The sequence below is a fragment of the Populus trichocarpa genome, chromosome 8 (assembly GCF_000002775.5).
Source record: "Populus trichocarpa isolate Nisqually-1 chromosome 8, P.trichocarpa_v4.1, whole genome shotgun sequence".
In the NCBI taxonomy this organism is placed as follows: Eukaryota; Viridiplantae; Streptophyta; class Magnoliopsida; order Malpighiales; family Salicaceae; genus Populus; species Populus trichocarpa.
The window spans coordinates 11,946,552-11,964,473 of record NC_037292.2 but is presented as its reverse complement, the minus strand read 5'-3'; the positions used below and the strand labels follow the sequence as shown (position 1 = coordinate 11,964,473).

At 32.6% G+C, this 17,922-nt stretch overlaps 2 protein-coding genes across 4 annotated transcripts; one reads left to right on the top strand and one right to left on the bottom strand.

Annotated features, from left to right (window-relative positions):
- The first annotated feature begins 6,966 nt into the window (after positions 1-6,966).
- LOC7480897 (histone-lysine N-methyltransferase family member SUVH9) lies at positions 6,967-12,702 on the top strand. 3 transcript variants are annotated; one of them, XM_052454907.1, is made up of 3 exons: positions 6,967-9,347; positions 9,437-9,488; positions 12,235-12,702. In XM_052454907.1, the coding sequence occupies exon 1, from the start codon at positions 7,183-7,185 to the stop codon at positions 9,274-9,276; it is 2,094 nt and encodes a 697-aa protein (XP_052310867.1). In that variant the 5' UTR covers positions 6,967-7,182; the 3' UTR covers positions 9,277-9,347; positions 9,437-9,488; positions 12,235-12,702. The 3 variants fall into 3 exon arrangements, with proteins under 3 accessions (XP_052310867.1, XP_052310868.1, XP_052310866.1); XM_052454908.1 differs by lacking the exon at positions 9,437-9,488 and having other exon boundaries at positions 12,425-12,702; XM_052454906.1 differs by lacking the exon at positions 9,437-9,488 and having other exon boundaries at positions 6,968-9,347.
- Positions 12,703-13,243: 541 nt separating this feature from the next.
- On the bottom strand, positions 13,244-17,502 carry LOC18101618 (uncharacterized). Its single transcript, XM_052454909.1, has 4 exons — positions 17,143-17,502; positions 14,470-14,540; positions 14,030-14,165; positions 13,244-13,629 (listed from the first exon to the last, which is right to left on the bottom strand). The coding sequence occupies exons 1-4, from the start codon at positions 17,432-17,434 to the stop codon at positions 13,544-13,546; spliced, it is 585 nt and encodes a 194-aa protein (XP_052310869.1). The 5' UTR covers positions 17,435-17,502; the 3' UTR covers positions 13,244-13,543.
- Positions 17,503-17,922: the final 420 nt, after the last annotated feature.

Below are 17,922 nucleotides of genomic sequence, written 5' to 3'. Positions count from 1 at the left end.
ATTTAGTGGGGGTGGCTAATCTACAGAACCAACTGCAGTTGGTTTGTGATGGAGAGGCATTCATGGAGTTCTTTTCTTCTGATTAAGAGTCCCTGCTGTGGAAATGAAAACCAGAGACTATGCTACACACACCCGTTTAGTTAGTTCAAATTAAACCATAGTGCTGGCTGCCGGAACAGCACTGCCCTTATGTATAGGTTCACCAGTCCAGCCCCCACACCATAGCCAGTGTCACGATATCCCGGGCCATTCTGGCTGCTAAACATCCCGGCGTGAAGCATACTACCCTCAGTCTCCAACCTCTAGCCTCCTACGTTTATCTCCTTGCATGCAAACCTTTAAGCAAGAAATTGAAGAAAAAATATCAGTTGACTAATTTATTGGTCTCTACAAAGTAGATTTGTGTTAGGATGTCAAGTTAATTTACCCAAAAGCTAGGGCAGTGATGCCCCAAGCAACCAGCTGATCCTGCAGCAGCTAGACTATCATTCCTCCGTGGCCTGATGTGGGCGCCTCCTGACAATTTTGATACTATGCCAACAACAGAAGCTAATATTGCAAAGGTCAGAAAGAATCCTGTTGCTGCATTCCCTCCAAAACCTGGCAATTATTTTTTTGTTTAGCCAAAAAGATTTAATAACTACAACTAAGTACTAAGGAGCCTAGATTAAATTAACAGATGGTCAGGCTGATCAGAGATTAATAATGAAAAGAAAAGGTGAGAACAGCTGCCAACATGCTAACATGTTAAAAGAATAATATATAATCTTATCTAATAATTTAAATTTTAAAATTAGAATAATTTTTTAATATAATATCAAAATCTTAATAATCAAATAATTACAGATTTAATCTCACCACCACCCTCATTTTAAATAAAATTAATTACAAGTTAACATAAACACAAAATAAACAGAAGATGCACCTAAAAAATAGTAGAGAATTTCAATGATTTGAAGTATAGTTATTAAACCCGGCTCAGGGGTTGACCCGGCCAAGGAGTCGGGTCCCGGGTTTCATGGGTCAACCCGGATCAACCTGGAAAAATTTTAAAAAAAATTAAAATTTTAATATTTCATATGAAAAAATTAATGTAAATATAGGTTATACATATTGTAAATAATGAAATTTAAAAGAATATTTTAAAATGTTTTTTATCCCACATTAAAAAGATATTATGTTGAGCTTTTAAGTTGAAGTATTTAAACCAAAAAAGTTTTTTATCCCACATCGAAAAAACATAACTTTTTTCTTGAAAACATAGAGTATATATACTAATAGGTTTCAAATCCCACATTGAAAAAACATAACTTCTTTCATGGGAACATAGAGTATATGTACGAAAGAGCTTCAAATCCCATATTAAAAAGATATTTGTTATCCTTTTAAGTTGAAATATTTAAACCAAAATTTTTTTTATCCCACATTGAAAAAACATGATTTTTTTCAAGGGAACATAGAGTATATATACTAATGGGTTTCAAATCCCACATTGAAAAAACATAATTTTTTTCATGGAAACATAAAGTATATATACGAAAGGGCTTCAAATCCCACATTTAAAAGATATTATGTTATTCTTTTAAGTTGAAATATTTAAACCAAAAGGTTTTTTATCCCACATTAAAAAAAAACATGATTTTTTTCTTGGGAACATAGAGTATATATACTAAAGGGCTTCAAATCTCACATTGAAAATATATTATGTTATCCTTTTAAGTTGAAGTATTTAAACCAAAAGGTTTTTTATCTCATATTGAAAAAACATGATTTTTTTCTTGGGAACATAGAGTATATATAGTTATATACTAATGGGTTTCAAATCCCACATTTGAAAAAAAACAAAAACAAAAAAACAAAACTGGGTCTCGTCTAGGTTCGCCCGGGTCGCCTAGGTCATGGGTCGACCCGCCGGATCACCCGGGTTTGACCGAGCTGTTGCCCCAGCTGGTCTTTTAGTAAACCCGGACCGGTCCAGTCACTAGGTCGATCGAGTCCCGGGTCGACCCGCCGGGTGGGGCCGGGTTTAATAACACAGATTTGAAGAGTGCGTGCGCGCGTGTGAGAGAGAGACTTCTTGTCCAAAACAGTGAATATCCTTCACTTTTTGACAATGTTTGTCTAAGAAGTTGCGTCTGCGTTTTACTTAAAACGCACATGCAACAATGTTTGGTAACAAAAAAAATGTAGGTACTGTTCATGGGTCCCATGAAATTTTGCGTTTGAAACGCATGGAAAAGGAAAGCAGGTAGGAGCTGCTTCTTGCGGCTGCACCATGCTGCACTGTTCAATGAATAGTGCAGCATGACTCCACTATCGCACTATTCACTTTAGTGAACAGTTTTTTTTTTTTGAAAAACCAGTGCAGCTAATTGATTTCACTCGCATTGTTCACGTGGATATACGTGAACATTAATTTTTTTTTGTTTTTTTAAAAAATTAGTTTGAGGTGAATTAAATTTATTCGTACTGTAATCTTAATTTTATTCCTAATAATATTTTACCTAATTTTATTGCACGCTCAAAAAATCATGGAAACTGTAGTTCTTGTCGGATGAATTTTGTATGTAATGGAATTGTAGATAGTTTAATGGAACAATAAAAAAAATATTTATATAAAGTATGATTTATTTTATGATGTAATAGCAATAATTAAATCTACAATATTTAAATTAAAAACCATAAATATTAATATGTATTTTTTTAAAATTATTTTATGACCGCAATTTCAAAAACATTCTTAACCAAACACAATAAACTACTTTTTGTTCAATCTCAATTTCAACCAAAGTTTTAACAAAATATATATTTTTCCAAACCAACTTCAATTAAAAGTACTTTTTATAAAACAATTTTTTTCAAACCACAACCACAATGTTTTTCGGTATTTGACATTGTGGTTAGATCAAAATACTGTTTATCTAAAAATTTAATTTTTTAATGTTTTTAAATTATTTTAATATACTAATGTTAATAATAAATTTAAAAAAATATATATATTATTTTAATATATTTATAAATAAAAATATTTTCAAACTCAATTTCTATATGTATTCTCATTCAGTCATAAAATATTTTTTTCAATATTGTTTTCAATAACCTCCCAAAAACATTGATAAAATAATAAATAAGAGCTTGTTATTTATAATAAGTAGTTCGATCCAGTGACATATTATATGGATTCATCTATTTTTATGATTAAAATTTATTTTATATTTTAAAAAATAGTATATATAAAATAAAAAAATAAAAAATCTCAAGTTCAAAACTCATATTTATATAAAAAAATATCATAATAAAAATTGAAAAAGAATAAAATAAAATGAGTTATATTTTTCATTAATTTGATCATAGTAATAAATCTATTGAACTTTTATACATGGCTTTCGTAATTCATCAAAACCAGTATAATAAATTCATTTAATATAATAAATTTAACTGGGTTAATTATGTCTATGAGACATCGATGGGATTGATTGATAAAAAAGTACAATGATGATAAAAAAAACAAAAGTAATATATAACCACTTGATTATTGCCAAATATTGAAATAGTTAAATGATAAAGAATCAAGGTGCGCTTGTTTATTTCTTGAGAAATTACTTTTTAAATTTTTTTATTTATTTATTATTAGAAAAATAAATTAATAAAAAATATTTTCCAGTTAATGAACAATTCTTTTTAGTAAAAAAAAATTTAGCTTGGTTTCTAGAAAAGTGTTTTCCTTTTATTTTAGACGGAAAATACTTTCTAGAAGTTATGAAAAATTTAGAAATATCATATTATTTACTGATTATATCAAATTTGATATTCAAACTTTTGATTGCTATATATATTTTGTTTTGAATATTTATTTTTTAATTTCATCCCTTAGAATTTAATTTTTATATTAACTTTAGTCCTCATTTTTATTTTGCTTTTCCCTTATTATTTTTTAATTGAAATTTTTTATTTATCAAATTTGATTCTCATTCTTTTGATTGTTACTTATTTTATTTAAAATAATTTATAAAATATTAATTATTATTATTTTAATTTCTTCATCTTTCAATTTTTTATTTTTGAGATTTGATCTCTATTATTTTGATTATTATTTATTTTATTTTAGATAATTTATGAAATTATATTTTTTTTCAATTTCATTCTCGTTTAACTTTTTAATTTGTAAGATTTGTTCATCGTTATTTTAATAAACTTGAAAAAAAAATAAAATATTAACAAGTTATTTTACAGCTCATTTTTCATGACATAACCAAATACTGAAAAATATTTTCCAACTTATTTTTCATTACACTACCAAACATCGGAAAATAATTCACTTTTCTGGAATTCATTTAAAAAAATAAAATCCTTTCCGGTAAACAGATAAGAGATATATTATATTTCTAATTTTAATTTTATCACTTTATTTTCTAACTCAAATATAAATATATGATTGACTGAAAATTTCCAATTAATAGATTTTTTTATATAAATCTTGAGTTAACAAATTTTTTTAATATAATTTAGTTTTTGAAAATGATTACCTACCTGTCGGTCACATCTAGAAACATGTTATTGATATAAAATAAAATAAAATAAAACTTTTAAACACAATATAAAGAGTACATAGAATTTGAACTTTGTACAACACAAGCACTCTTAAGCCACTTCACATCACTGTATAATCATTTTTAATTACAAGATGTAAGTATTCATTTACTGAAATACATTTACCAGGTGCGATTTTTCAGTATTTATAAATTTGGTCACAGTAAACCTCTCTCTCTCTCTCTGTTTTTTTTTTACATATTTTCTTATAATCTCTTAACGTGGTAAAATAACCAATTTTATTTTTTCTATATTTCTCAATTTACTTTTATAAAATACAAACATCATCTTTCACAATACTAAAAATACATATTTAATGATCCAACATCTTGTTTTATAATTATAAATTAACATAAAATATTACCTAACATGATGTATTTATCTCAATCTAAATAATAACAAAATTATAAGAAAAAATACGATTAAAAATACAATTTAGAAGAACTCCAAGAAGTGTAGCTTAACTGGTCAGGAATTGAGTTTGCTCTTTAAAGATCATCAATTCGGGTATCATAAATCCAGAGTCACTAAAAATTTATATAATTATTAATTTTAAAAATTTAAAAAGTTAATTCTGTAAATTAAAATATATATCCACGATTAAAAATAAAAAATTAAGCTTGGCAAGAGTACAAGACTGCCAATTTCTAAATAAAAAATATTGTTTTTGGGGCCACAACCCCAACATGCACAGAAGCTGGAGAGTTTGTGGGAGCCAAGACCTCCACTTGCACCTCCCTTGTCTCCACGCTCCACTCATGCCAGTACGATTAACTTTTTTTTTTTTAATATAACTCGAGAGATGGTCTACTTTAGTGTCTTGATATCGAGATTGTTTTTTTTTAAAATGTATTAAAATAAAATATTTTTTATTTTAAAATTTATTTTTATATTAAAACATCATATTTAAAATAATAAAAAAATAAACAAAATTTCAAAAATCTTTAAAAGATTTGATTTTTTTTACTTCAAATTAAATATTTTTTATGTTTTTATATCGTTTTAATATTTTAATATTAAAAAATATATTTTTAAAAATAAAAATATTATTTTAATATAAAATAGTTTAAAAAATAACAGGAACTACAATAAATATGATCTTTATAAATAATAATAAAATAATTAATCATGATACTTTTATAAATTTCAACCTTTAATAGTTTTTGAAATCAATTATAATAGAATTTTTATAATATTTTCGAACCTTTTTACAGACTAAATTTGTTTATAAAAAAATGGTGACAAAATGTTGCTGTGCTCAAATGTCGGGAGTATCATGATACTTTTCTCTCAACATGTCTCTTCTAAAATAACTATGTAGTATGATTTTTAATTTATTTTTAAATAATTAATTAAAATATATATTTGTGTTTAATAAATTAATATTTATATTTTATTAGATAAAATATTCTGAGAAGAAATTCGGAGTACAAAAGAGTGAATAATATTTTGAATTATAGGAGATGGACATGGGTAATTTAAAAATAAACGGTTAAATATATTTTATTGGACAATATAGATATAAATTATCTCAGTATAAGTAGTGGGAAACTTTTTATTCGAGATGTAACAAAAATAGTGTATACATGTATTTGGTAATATGATACATGATATTTTTTAATTAAAATAATATATATTTTTTATTTTTTAATTAATCTTAATATAATCATATTAAAATTAAAATAGTTCATGTGAAAAATATTAATTTAATATTTTTATGTAAAAAATAATTTTAAAAGCATGTTCTAATAAAAAAACAAATATTCCTTACTTATTATATTTTAATTTTATACCATCAATTTGAATGGTTTTTCTTGTTTATAAAAAATACATAACTTGTAAAAAAAAATTAGTCTATTAAAAATAAAGTATGTTTAGTTGATCAATCTTTCAAAAGCATTTTAGTATGGGTTGTCAGAAATACGATAGAAATTATTTTTTAAGGTATCTTTTTATATGTAATTATATTAAAATAATATATATTTTTTAAAATTTATTTTTAGTACTAAAAATATTTTAAAACTAATTTTTTTAAAAAATTAAATTACTGCAATTTCAAACTGAGCAATTGATAGTTTGTTTGTCACTTTTTTTTTTTTTAAGATTAATGTTGGTGTTAGAGTTAGTTTGTGTATATCTCAATTAATTTTATGAATACTAAAATTAATAATTATATAAATTTTTAATAATTTTAAAGTTTAATTTTTAAAAAATAAATTTAAAATGTAACAATAAATTACATCTCACATGTTTTTGTGGGTTTTGTCTGTCACCTTTAATAATGACACGTTGGTCACCGTACCTATCTTATAATCAGATCTCACCATACACGTGTGCACGGAACTCAAACGAAATAAGAGAGAGCAAACGTCCGGCAAAACGTTGAGTTGTAACCCAAGCGCATCGAGGACAATTTTTGTCTGTACTGTCTAAACCAAGTCTAATTTTTTCGTTGCTCATTTCCTCCTTGCCACTGCCATGGCAGCAACTCCTTCAACTTGAAGCGCTTTCAACTCCCTCACTTGAATCCATGAAAAAACCCTAACGAAACCCCACTTTCCATGCTTTTAGACCCCCACTTTCTCTCTAAATATGGGTTCTTTGCTCCAAGACCTCAACCTTGTCCCCCCATCTCCATCCTCATCCTTAACCGCCGCCGCCGCCGCCGCCGCCGCATCCACCAGCTCCACCATCATAGCCACCGATGGGTCCACGACGGAGGCAGCCGCAGCTTTGTTAGTCCCAAAAGTCGAACCTAAACTTGAACCATTTGATGTTGAAACCCCAATTTACCAACCACAACAACCGCAAGACCCCACCAGCAGCTCCCAGGATCTCTTCTTTAGCAGTTCTACCCCAAATTGTTTCTCGAATTCCCAATTAACGCCTCCCCTCTCCCAGTCCACCTCCTCCGAGGACGACAATTCCAATAATCTCTATTCCGAATACAACCGAATCTCCGAGCTCTTTCGCACAGCTTTTGCCAAACGCCTGCAGGATCAATATGGCGACGTTTCAGTAGTTTCGGACCCCGATTCCCGCGCTATCGTCCCTGTTAAAGAAGGTGATAACAATGCCCTCTCATCTGTCGTGGTTTCCCAGCGGCCGAAGTACCAGAAGCGGTCTTCTGAGCTCGTGCGTGTAACAGACCTCGGACTCGAGGACCAGAGGTATTTTCGTGACTTGGTCCGCCGGACACGAATGATCTATGATTCCCTTCGGATTTTATCTGTCTTGGAGGAGGAGAAGCGACGGGGAGAACGCCTAGGACGGCGCGCGCGCGGAGATCTCCGTGCTGCCGCTACAATGAGGGATTGTGGGCTTTGGCTCAATCGGGACAAGCGGATTGTGGGGTCCATTCCTGGTGTTCAAATCGGGGATGTTTTCTTTTTTAGAATGGAACTGTGTGTTGTTGGATTGCACGGACAACCTCAGGCTGGAATTGATTATCTTCCTGCTAGCCAGAGCTCGAATAGGGAGCCTATTGCTACTAGCATTATTGTTTCAGGTGGTTATGAGGACGATGAGGATTCTGGAGATGTGATTATTTACACCGGACATGGCGGGCAGGACAGCTTGAACAAGCAATGTGAGCACCAGAAGCTGGAAGGTGGGAATTTGGCGATGGAGAGGAGTATGCATTATGGGATTGAGGTAAGAGTGATTAGAGGGATTAAACATGTAGGCAGTGTTAGTAGTAAGGTTTATGTCTATGATGGGTTGTATAAGATTCTTGATTGCTGGTTTGATGTTGGGAAATCAGGGTTTGGTGTTTATAAGTATAAGCTACTGAGGATAGATGGCCAACCAGAAATGGGTAGTTCGATCTTGAAGTTTGCGGAGACTTTGAGGACTAAGCCATTGAGTGTGAGGCCTAGAGGGTATTTAAGTCTTGATATTTCAAATAAGAAGGAGAACATGCCGGTTTTTTTGTTCAATGATATTGATAATGATCATGATCCTATGTGTTATCAGTATCTTGAACGCACCGTGTTTCCAGTCTTTGTTATTACTAATGGAAGCAATGGAACTGGATGTGATTGTGTTTCAGGATGCAGTGATGGTTGTTTTTGTGAGAGGAAGAACGGAGGTGAGTTTGCATATGATGATAATGGGTTTTTGTTGAGGGGGAAGCCAGTGGTATTTGAATGTGGGGTTTCTTGCAAGTGTCCGCCAACCTGTCGAAATAGGGTGACTCAAAGGGGACTGAGAAACAGATTGGAAGTGTTTAGGTCAATGGAAACTGGCTGGGGAGTTAGGTCGTTGGATTTGATCCATGCTGGTGCTTTTATATGCGAGTATGCAGGGGTTGTCATCACTAGAGAGCAAGCCCAGATTTTCACCATGAACGGTGGTGGGTTGGTTTATCCAAATAGGTTTTCTGCTAAATGGTCTGAATGGGGGGATTTGTCTCAGATCTATCCAAATTACATCCGTCCATCATATCCTGAGATTCCACCATTGGATTTTGCAATGGATGTGTCAAAAATGAGGAATGTTGCTTGTTATATGAGCCATAGTTCAACTCCAAACGTGCTGGTGCAGTTTGTGTTGTATGATCACAATAATTTGATGTTCCCTCACATCATGCTTTTTGCAATGGAGAATATCCCACCTTTAAGGGAGCTAAGCCTTGATTATGGGGTGGCTGATGAGTGGACGGGGAAGCTTGCTATCTGCAACTGATTAAACTTAAAGAGGATGTGCAACTTTTTTGTGTGTTATATCACCGTGTTCCGAGGACATGATGTGCTAAGGTAAATTTAATTATCTACTGTTTGCAGCTCTAGATCTACCCTGAACACATATTAGTGCATCTAATTTTGTTTGTGCATTGTTATAACAGGATATATTTTGTAGTTCTGGTAGTTTGCAGTATCAACTGTGTCAGCTGTTGGGTTAGTTTTTTTGTTCCTTTTGCAATTTGCTGATTCAAACGAGTTTGTGTTTATTGCGTGTCGTATTCCTTGCCTTACCACGCCATATTCTCGCGGATCTTTTGTTATGCATTTTCGTGTCTTTTCTTGCAGTTAGAACAACTCAAATCCTGTTCTTTTTTTTTCCCTCTCTTTCATTTAAAAGTTGTGTCAGCAATGATTAAATTAGTATCTCACTATTGCTATAAATAATCATACTGGCTTTTCTTTTATTAGGGTAAGCCTTCTTTGACGTTCATTCTAGGATGTCTTCATCTCATCAACTTTTGGTTTCTTGGAACCGAACATTGTTTCTTTTGCCCTTAATGTGTTTTTTTCCGGCAAAGCTAAGCTTACATACCACGTTTTCTATGTTTGGAGTAGTCTGCAGCATGGTCTCTGGATTCCATTTTTGTCAGTTGGGTATCTAAGTTCTAGATTTCATGTTCACTTTGGCACTTCAATGCATGTACATTAGAACCAATTCAACAGTGTCTTGCTACTTCAAAGATTATGCATGATGCTTTTCTCATACATCTTAATAGTTTGATTTTGATTTGTCTGGTGTTTCTCAATTGTTTCTGAGACCTGGTCTTAACCCTCCTTATCTTTTTGATACTGTTTCTTTGTGATTAATCTGTTTTCTTCTAAAACAGATACCATCAAGAAAACCTTAATGCCTTTTTAAACTTGTAGCTCTACTACTATATGCTTATGCCATATTCGCAATCGAAATTCTAGATAATGTTGGCTGAAATTCCACTCTTTCTTGTCAATAAGAAGAGTCTCAATTTCATTCAAATGCAATGATACTTCCTCTGAGCCATCTTGTCAACATGCTTCCTTGATCTTATGACAGGTTTAGTTAAACAAAACCTTATTAAAGCTTATCATCCCATATGTACTAATGGCTACATATGGGAATTTGCCATTTGTATGACTGATAACAATTGGACAAAACTTGATTGCTGTCAATGAAAAGTTGGACCATTGGAGGGCTGTGTAAATAATGAAAATTGAATGTTTGCAGCCTATTCAAAATTGACCAATCATTCAGTTTCTCTATAGCTTATTATTTTTTAGGCATCCCCTTTCCCTTTTAAGCATCTCTGCTTGCAATCCATTAAAGTTTAAATATACACGTACATCTCAGGGCCCATTTCTTATTTTGGCTTTCCATGTGTCCCTTAAAATAGTTATTAGCAAATGATAGTTATTGCTGCAGTATAGAATTTAGTATAATAGGACTTCTAAGCAACTTCCTATTCCATTTCTGTACAGCATCAAGATTTTATGGTTACAATAGCTTGTAACCTAACCAATGTGCAGAATCACGACTAAAAAATATGGAAAGAAGAAAATGATTGAGAAACACCAGAGAAGAAAATTCTGAAAGGATAGAATTAAATAAGATAACCATTCAGCTATGCATCTAAAGCAAGAAAAGGCAAAAAACATCCAACTAAATTGTTGCAGGGCTCAAAATGAAATCTTGTAGAAGAACTTGTGCTCTAACTCTATTAAATGAACACCCAAATACCTGTACAAGGAATTATGATGTATCAGTGCCGTTGTAGGTCATCAGTGACTGGTTTATTTATAAAATTATTACTAAAAAATAATAAAACTTATTAATGTGATTAGTGATGTCACTGATCTAAATTTTTGTGACAAGTGCTTTGCTGTCCTACTAATTATTTTACTAACTTCCATCTACTTATTTGTCATGTAATACATTTTTAATCTCTTAAATTGATAGCGGGAGCTATCAATTTTTGGGTTTGGGGGGCTTGTCAAGCATTGATTTCTATACATAAATACCTATATGCATGCTGCCTGGAGTGGCTGATGGAAATTCATTTCTTGAAGACATGTTGAGATATTTCCCCCGAGCTCTTAAATTTAATATTATTTTTGTCTAGAAAGTTTCAAATGGAAGAATATGGATTGGTGATCTTAGGTCACATTTCATTTAAGCGCAGCAACTTCTAAACTTTTATGAGTGTTCATGTGAGCAGTGTAAATACTGGCTGGCAACCTGCTTAACAGACTTAACACTGTTTTTTGCAATTTTAAGGGTTCATGTCAAATAATATCTAATGGGGAAATTATCTTGTCAGCTAAAAAAGATGAGCACTTGAGTTTTCAGAATAGTGCTGTTTTGTGAACATAATCTTGCAAGCATAATGGAGAAATTATATGTTGGCTTTGTTTTCGTCCTTTTATTTATTTATTTGGGGGGGGGGGTTGATTTATGATTATTCCTTTTCGAGGAATCTTTTGTAACTTTATGCTGTTTGGTGCTTGACTAGTCTGATAACATTGAGCTTGATTTTTCTATTTTTCCTTTTGGGGGCGAATATGGAACCTTAAGCTGCACAATGGGGTGGTTGTCCTGGTTATTGAAACACCTCAACCTCTATCCCAATGTGATGTAGTTTTCAGGTAATCTGGGATTTCAACCATTGGATGCAAACAGGGCTGAAAATGGTTTGGTTTTGAAGTTATTAGTGGCTTGGTTTATATAATAGCAGTGATGTCATGTTTCTGCAAAAGAATTAAATTGAATAGCATGCTCGGAAATGTGAGTGTTAATTTCTTATCAAATGCTAACTTTGTGCGATGCAGTTTAATTCTTTTGCAGCCTTCTTTTCTTCTTCTTTCTCATATCTCCCAATATGTATCATAAAAAAAGAAATATATGCTCATTTTCATTACCTTCCTGCAGGTGGGAGTCTGAAAATGGATCCTCCACGGTTTTGACAAACCAATGTCTTCAATTTTCTGGTTGTCATCTTTTTTTTCCTTGAGAGTTGATGTTACAGAGTACTGGATTACAAGTAACATCCACCTATCACCTGTGCTGGCATGGCCTTTCTGTGTTTTCCCCTTGATTTCATATTATTATGGCTTCGCAGGTGGTAAAAAGGTGAAACAAGATGTTGGAACTGACAATTTTCTCAGCTAAAATGTGGAGATGCTGCCATTACTGGCATTTTGACTCTGGTTGACTGGATCTCTAGGATGAAGTCTTGTACACTAATTCCTCGAGGCAAGTTGCATAGGATTTTGTAAGCTTGTTGCTTGTATGATGACTGAATGAACTTATTGTACCTTGTATATACAAAGTTCTAACTGTACAAGCTTGTAAAGAAAATCTTGTTGCATCAAAGATAGCCAACTAATTTATTCTTAATACCTTAGATTGTATTTCTTAGGGAAATTAGGAGTTGGATTTAAGTGCTGATTGGTAGCTAAGCACTAGATATTTCTGCACGTTGTGCTTGGTTGGCATTCCGCAGATACTCCCCTCAGGTGAAGAGTATATATACTGTTGTTTTGGGGTGAATTAGTTGAAATTCGTATTGGCACAGCACTGCAGCATGGAGTAGGTTCATATGTGCACATCTTTTGCACTGGGACAGCAATGGGGTAGGTTCGTATGTGCATATATTTGGAGCTTTGAAATGAACGTTGAAAACATGTTGTGCATTAGTTTATGTTTCCTGTGCCAGAGCTGTCTTGAAAGTAAACCAATACATATTACATGGTGGCAAAAAGCTGCCAAGGTATAGATACAACCTCACTGTCAACTGAAAGGTCTGTTGAAACTTTTTCGCATCCAGAATCACCTTCCACAGCATCACCTCATCTGTTATTTACGTAAATGAGAGAGCTGACATGTATCCCATCTCGCAGACAGAAACAGTAATTATAAAAAACATTGGTGAGAAAACTTATTGAAATTCACGTAATTCTAATATTATGTGCTTCCAGTTTTAAGTTGTTCTTTGGAAAGGTTAAATCCTTTCGCAGGACTTGATGATCTTCACCTCTACACACTATCACTAAAACAATGTTGTTCGTTGATAGCTGTTACCATTAGCGAGCAACTAACTTCGCCATCACAGAAGTGCTCGAGATTTGTGTAACATTCAGTTTTCTATATGTACATGTATGCAATTTTAAAGAGAGTTCATAGTAGAGTATGATTGATGCTTCGCAAATCCCCTTGAACACGCATTTCTTGAGGGGCGTCAAGCTTGGGAGTTCCCTATTCCATTTTTTCCCACAGCCCGCTGTCTGGCTCGTTCCATCTTCCGTTTACGCCATTCCTCTAAAGCTGAGTTAATATTCAACGTCATCAGGATCAACATGATAATTTAACCAACAACATTTACCTTAAGAACAAACGTACATGTGTCAAAACATAAAAGTTCCGAGGCACTGTATAAACAAACATATTATCTATCAATACTGTAAAAATTATGAACCCAGGGACATCAGGTGTCCTAGACCTAAAATTACAGAAATCATGTTACCTGAATATGTTTTGGAGAGAAGCATTTAAGTCATCAACTGACCAAACCATAACCAATGATACTGGGATAGTAGATTTTTTTTTTTTTTTTTTTTGGTGCAGCGAAGTGACCATTTCCATCTCACAGATATAAAGCTTTTTTGTATGGACTACTAAAAGCGGCTCCACAAAACATAAAGCTAAAAAAAGAAGCAGCGATTACCTTTAAAACTGGAAACATCATTAACTGAACGGATATCCTGTAATCTTTTAGAAAGATCAACTGCAGCAGTCTGCTTCATATCTTTGTGTTGGACTGTTTCAGGTTCTGCATAGGCTTCTTGTTCAATTTCTTTAATCTGCAAACACTGAAAGAATCAACTTCTATAGAGAACATATTCCAAACCATGAGTTCTCACAATTTCCCTCCTCATGCTTGTTTGATACACGATGACAACTGACAAGAGAGAGAGAGAGAGAATCCAATCTTGATGGGGAAAAAATGCATGCCAAATTTCAGACATATAATCTAATAGCCAAAATGGAAGTAAGAAAACATAAGTACAGGTAAAGCTTCATTTCCAAAATGTTCTTCAAGTGGTTCTGTGGGATTTTAATCGCTCATATAACAAGCATATTAAAATTTAAGAGTGAACACCATACTCTTTTTATAAGCTTCCATGGTTGCAAGGCAAGGCGCATCTCTTCAGACTCCTTGATGTAGCTGAGCTCAACTGCATTTTGAATTTTTGGACATTAGAAAGTCAAATAGAGTTTTCCGTTGCTCCATCAATGATGTAGAAAAAGTACAAGAATATATAGAATTCAGTGGCAATCAAGAAATACAACCATCAAGCTCAGAATTCATTCAAAACATTAACTTCCTAGACAATACAGACAGCGAGCTTAATACCTATCTCTTTATGCATGTTTTAAGAACTGTGACTTGAAACAAGTACATCTTTAAGTTATGTGGATATAATTTAATGCTAACTAACTTCCTTAAATATAGCAAAGCATTGACATTCACCGAAATAACACTGAAGAGTTTGTTTCCAATCTTAAAACAATATCATATAACTAAAAAAAATGTTGAAAGCATGCTGCGATAATCTTGTTTATATTGTGAGTCAGACTCTAGTCATTTACAAAATACTTTACAGTTGTTTCAAGCAAACAAAAAAAAGAAAAGAAAAGAAAATTTTTAACTTCAGATTCAATAGTAAAAACTAGAAAAAGGCAAGAATGGTAGCACGTTAAAGATCTAGAAGAAGACCAGAAAGAATGATAGAATGTAGTGGAAAATTTTGGGTTAATTTTACATTCCTATGGGTAGCAATCATGATTTTCTGAAACATTCTGCACTCAAACCATTATTTAATCAAAAGAAAAGGCCATCAGTGCAAGCAATATTCAAAGAATATTTTGTTGATTAGTTCAAGGTGCTAGGCAATACAGAAAGAGGATATAGTGGCAAAAATATTGAAAACATTCAAATCTCTGGGTTGTGTGGGGAGGAAAACTTTAAGTCCAAAATGAAATTATTGATAGACAATAATTCTGATCCTTCAAGATAAAAATAGGAAAAAGAAATATCAAAGATACCTCAAGCGAGTTGGTTGATTGAAAGCAACAGCTTCATTTCAAGATGTGCAACTTAAAGTCAGCTTCAACTTTTATTATATCCATGCCCTATTGGTGTAAAATATTGTACTTGCCTAGGAAACTACATGCAGGTTCATCTTAAAATATTCAAACTAGCTATAACATTCACAAAGCATCATGAAATAGAGAGTAATCGTGGTGTAGTTTTGTAATGGTTTACTTCTTCTGTTTATTTTATTTTTACATATAAACAACAAATTTTCCGCAAGAAGAGTGTTACGGGGCATCCTGAGGCTCAGTTTTCCAAAGAAATATGAAGCATATGAACTACTTGGTTGGTGAAAAATGGTGAAATTTCAGATAATAGCAGTCCATGTAACCCTGCAACAAAGTAGCAAGTCTTCATTATCACACTTCCCCCTCAGAATGGAGAAAAGTTGACAATTAACATCCAACATAGGAAAATTCAATTTGATACAGAAAGATGCCATAATAGAGTCTGTTTGATCAATATGTCATTATCACCTAATAATGCACTTAGAAAATATCCTTAGGGTCAATTCTCAACCAAAATGAGCAATGAACTGCATGTTACACCCTTTTTTCCGATACAAATTAAAAAAATTAGAAAACATCCTGAGCCTCAATTCTCAACTAAAATGATCATTGAACTGTTTATAACACCATCTTATCTAATACAGATTCTAAAAATTGTAATTTATGATAATATTCCTTAGACAGATAAAGCTAAAAGGGATCTATCCAAAAAGGGGAAGCAAAATAACCCGAGGCAATAAATCCTATTCCTACCATGGCACACAATTTTGAAAAGTGCTGGAACCTTAGGGTGCATTCAAACAGGAAGGATTCATCCAACATCCAAACTTCATCATATCAATTTTGAAGGAAAAGATTGGTTCTGGCAAAACCATCAGCTAAACTCATGCATATGCACGGGACTGGCAAGTTTGTCCGAAGTCTTGCTTGAACTACTGGATGTCAAAAGCAGATGCAAAGCTTCAATTGCAAGATGCAAATTGATGTATTACAAAAGAATCTTGGAAAATAGAAAATTCATGGATGGATCTAAACACTATCTCAGAATTTTTAAAAAAAAAACATCAAAGGATGAGTCCTGTCCCAGTGAAACAAGAGGGGATAAGGCATTCATATACTTGAAAGATTTCCCATTCAATTCGAAAGTCCTTGGCCATAAAATCCAAGACCCCACCCATGCTCTTAACAACCAACAAATAAGCCTATCCTCAACATACTAGCCATGCAATGGCACCAAACGGGTAGCATCGTAGCCACTTGTATACAACATAGCACAAAAGGGCCAACATTTTTTTCATCTGTAATTCAACCAAAACCCCTAAACAATTTTCCTTTGTACATTCACAAAATCCACGAGTTCCACATTTAAAACCCGAAATCTAACCCTTGACAAAATTGTGATACTGAATTCATCAATGAAATGAAGCATCAAAACACAGAGAGCACACGACTAAATGATTCTGTTTATTTGACTACAGATAAAAAAATAAAAAAAACCCCAACAATATAGAGCAGAATGGTAAGAATCCGCCAAGCTAATAACTTTCTACTCAATTTAAACATATACCGATTGTTTAAATAAACCAAAACATGAAAAAGCAACTACTATCGCAACAGAATCTTCAATTTTTTTTAGAGAGGGAGGGGAGGGGAGAGAGAGAGAGAGTTGCATGCCTGAATTGAAGCTGTCAGGTGCGAGTTTGTTGTTGCGGGTAGAGGGAGAAGAAAGAAAGCCCTTGAGCAAGAAAAGGACTGTGATTATATTCAACACCGTCATGACTATTGTTGCGTTCTTGAAGGACAGTCTGAGTCTCCATGAATGCTGTGTCTCCATCTTCTTCTTCTTCTTGACAATTGAGTGGTGAATGATCGATCGATGATGTTTTTTCTTTTCACAAGGAAAGTAGCAGGGCTTCTTCTCTTCCCTTTTCTTCTTCTTCTTCTTCTTCTTCTTCGGACAGGGCATTTGGGGCTCCTCCTTTGGACTCAAAATGGTAAAATAACTATCCCACCAGTTGACCGAATGTGACAGGTATTTTTACTTCGTCCACCTGTTATATTGGATAGGCTTTCAATTAGGCCCCTCCTCTATATCTTTTTTATGAAAGTTATTAAACTAGACTAACTTATTATTTTTTAAAATATTTTTTATTTAAAAATATATTAAAATAATATTTTTTATTTTAAATAAATTATTTTTAATATCAATATATCAAAATAATTTGAAAATATTAAAAAATATTAATTTATAATAAAAAAATAAATTATTTTAAAAAAAATTTAAAAACGCTTTTGAAATATAAAAACAAACGAGCCTAGGGCATTTGTTTACGTGGTAGTTGCCACGTTCAGATTGAACCATAAATTTTATGTGTTTGGTTACCTACAAACCACAATAATTAATTACAAGGATCCACAATAATTCGCGTTTGAATCACAGGCTAGGCAAAAGCA